The 2,520-nt window shown below is 61.7% G+C and overlaps 1 protein-coding gene across 1 annotated transcript in view; it reads left to right on the forward strand.

The window, feature by feature from the left end:
* STIM1 (stromal interaction molecule 1) overlaps nucleotides 1-2,520 on the forward strand; it is a gene marked incomplete at its 5' end in the record, with an annotated part of 45,856 nt that overhangs the window by 21,798 nt on the left and 21,538 nt on the right. Inside the window, one exon of the mRNA XM_031062620.1 lies at nucleotides 128-305. Within this exon, the coding sequence (XP_030918480.1) occupies nucleotides 128-305 (178 nt within the window). The remainder of the gene's footprint in view (nucleotides 1-127; nucleotides 306-2,520) is intronic.

Genomic DNA, 2,520 nt, shown 5'->3' on the forward strand with positions numbered 1-2,520 from the left:
CAGGGAGCTGGCCCAGCACTGGCCCTGGCCCTGCAGGGCTCAGGGAGCTGGCCCAGCACTGGCCCTGGCTCCATGCAGGGCTCAAGGAGCTGGCCCAGCACTGGCCCTGGCCCTGTGTGTGTTGCAGGCTGCAGAAGGCACAGGAGGAGCACCGCTCCGTGGAGGTGGAGAAGGTGCACCTGGAGAAGAAGCTGCAGGACGAGATCAGCATTGCCAAGCAGGAGGCGCACCGGCTGCGGGAACTGCGTGAGGGCACCGAGAACGAGCTCAGCCGGCAGAAATACGCTGAGCAGGAGCTGGAGCAGGTGAGCCTCACCTGGGCAGGCACCTGCACACACCTGGCACTGAGGGCAGTGCTGCTGCATCCCTCTGGGGAATCACAGAGACACAGAATGCTGCGTTGGGAGGGCCCTCACAGCCCTGCCGTGGCAGGGACACCTCCCACTGCCCCAGGCTGCTCCAGCCCCAGTGTCCAGCCTGGCCTTGGGCACTGCCAGGGATCCAGGGGCAGCCCCAGCTGCTCTGGGCACCCTGAGCAGGGCACAGGGATTTAATCCCAGTCCCTTTCCTGGTGCCCACCCCGTGGGATCAGCCCAGGGCACAGGGATTTCAGGTCCCAGTGCTCGTGGCCAGAGCCTGTGGAGCTTCTCCCACCAATCCCCAGCTCCTTCTCCCAGGCTGCTCCCAGTCCATTCTGCCCAGGCTGTGTTTGTGCTGGGATTGCCCCCAGCCAGCTGCAGGCCTTGCCCTTGGTCCTGCTGAGCTGCACGAGGCTGGCAGGGTCCCAGCTCTCCAGCCTGCCCAGGTGCCCCTGGATGCCCCATCCCTTCCCTGCAGGGTGTGCCCACAGCACCAGCTCCGTGTCACTGCCAGGCTGGGGCTGCCCTGGATCCCAGTGTCCCTGTCACCAACAAGGACATTCCCAGTGCCAGTGCTGGCTCCTGAGGGACACCAGGCCTCACTGCTCTCCACTCCCCTGAATCCAGTGATGCTGCTGCTCTTCTGCCTTTGCTTTCCCACTCCCCTTTATGGAGGAAAAGCCCTGAGTCTCCTTTCCATAGTGTCCATCACACATCCCAGTCACTGCTGTGGTGCTGCACAGGGCAGGTGCTGGCACCTTGTGACATCCCAGCAGGAGCAGAGGGGTTGGACGTGCCCTGGAGCTGCACCCTCTGGCATTTCTGACTCCCTCCCCAGTCCATGCAGTCTCTCTGTATTTGTGTTCATGGGTTTAGGACAGATTTACAATGAGTTCAGTCATGCTTCCCATGTTTTCTTGTGGATCAGAGGCTGTGTAAGGGTTGGACCAGCCTCTGAGACCATCCAGTCCAGCCCTTCCCCAGCACTGCCAAGGCCACACTGACCATGTCCCCATTTGCCACATCCTGTTAAATCTCTCCATGGATGCGACCCCAGCATTGCCCTGGGCAGCCTGTGCCAGGGCTGGACAACCCTTTCCATGAGGAAATGTTCCCAGTTTCCAACCTTAACCTCCCCAGACCTACAAGAGAGTCTAAACCCACAATCCCAGTAGCTGCTTCGTGTCTCACCTGAGGGGCAGTTCTCACCTGGCTGCAAGTTACAGATCAGTTTAAACTGAGACTGGAGCCAGACCTGCACGAGCCAGGCAGGTTCCTTGGATGTTCCAAGGCCATGTGTGTGTGTCTGTGTATCCTCCCAGCTGTGTCCAGTCTTTTTGGCCACCATGGAGGGCGGGGAAGAAACCAAGGCAGGAATCCAGGGCTTCCCCTGGCAAGGCAGGACCAAGTGTCCTGAGAGCCCTGGGGCAGTGCAGGGGGACAAACAGCAAATTCCCTTCCTACCTGGGAGTGCAGCAGCCCCGAGCCCCCCAGGACTGCTCTTACCCATCCTCCTGTGGCCATCCAGCCTCTCCACAGGCCTGGGGTGCCCCTGCTGGCACAGACAGACCCTGGGCAGCGTGCTTTGGGCACAGTGGGGCTGGGAGCCCTGGGCCCAGCTCTGGAGCAGCCCAGCTCTCACCCTGCCCTTGCCCTGCGTTCCCATCAAGGAGCCCAGGAGCTGATGTGACCTGAGAGCTGCCCAGGCCGGAGGCAGGTGAGTACTGCAGTGTCCCACAGCACTGTGTGACCGTAACCCCAGCACTGCCCCTGCCACCCCAGGACACCTGTGACGTTAACCTGTCACCCCTGTGACCCCGCAGCTCCTCCCAGCTCCCAGGGAGCATTAACACAGACCTGCTCTGCACCAGGTTCTGGTCACCCAGGCCACGCTGCAGGGTTTGGATGCTCCTGCTGGAGCTGGGTGTGTGGGATGGAGAGTGTCCTGTTCCAGGGTCTTCATCCATCCCTCCCTCCTCACTGGGTCACCCTCCACAGACCCCAGTGGGGCCACAGGGAGCACTGAGGGAATTGTGGAACAGAATCCCAGACTGGTTTGGGCTGGAGAGACCTTAAATCTCATCCCATCCCACCCCTGCCATGGCAGGGACACCTCCCACTGTCCCCAGTGTCCAGCCTGGCCTTGGGCACTGCCAGGGAT

The sequence above is a fragment of the Geospiza fortis genome, unplaced genomic scaffold, assembly GCF_000277835.1.
Source record: "Geospiza fortis unplaced genomic scaffold, GeoFor_1.0 scaffold96, whole genome shotgun sequence".
Classification (NCBI taxonomy): Eukaryota; Metazoa; Chordata; class Aves; order Passeriformes; family Thraupidae; genus Geospiza; species Geospiza fortis.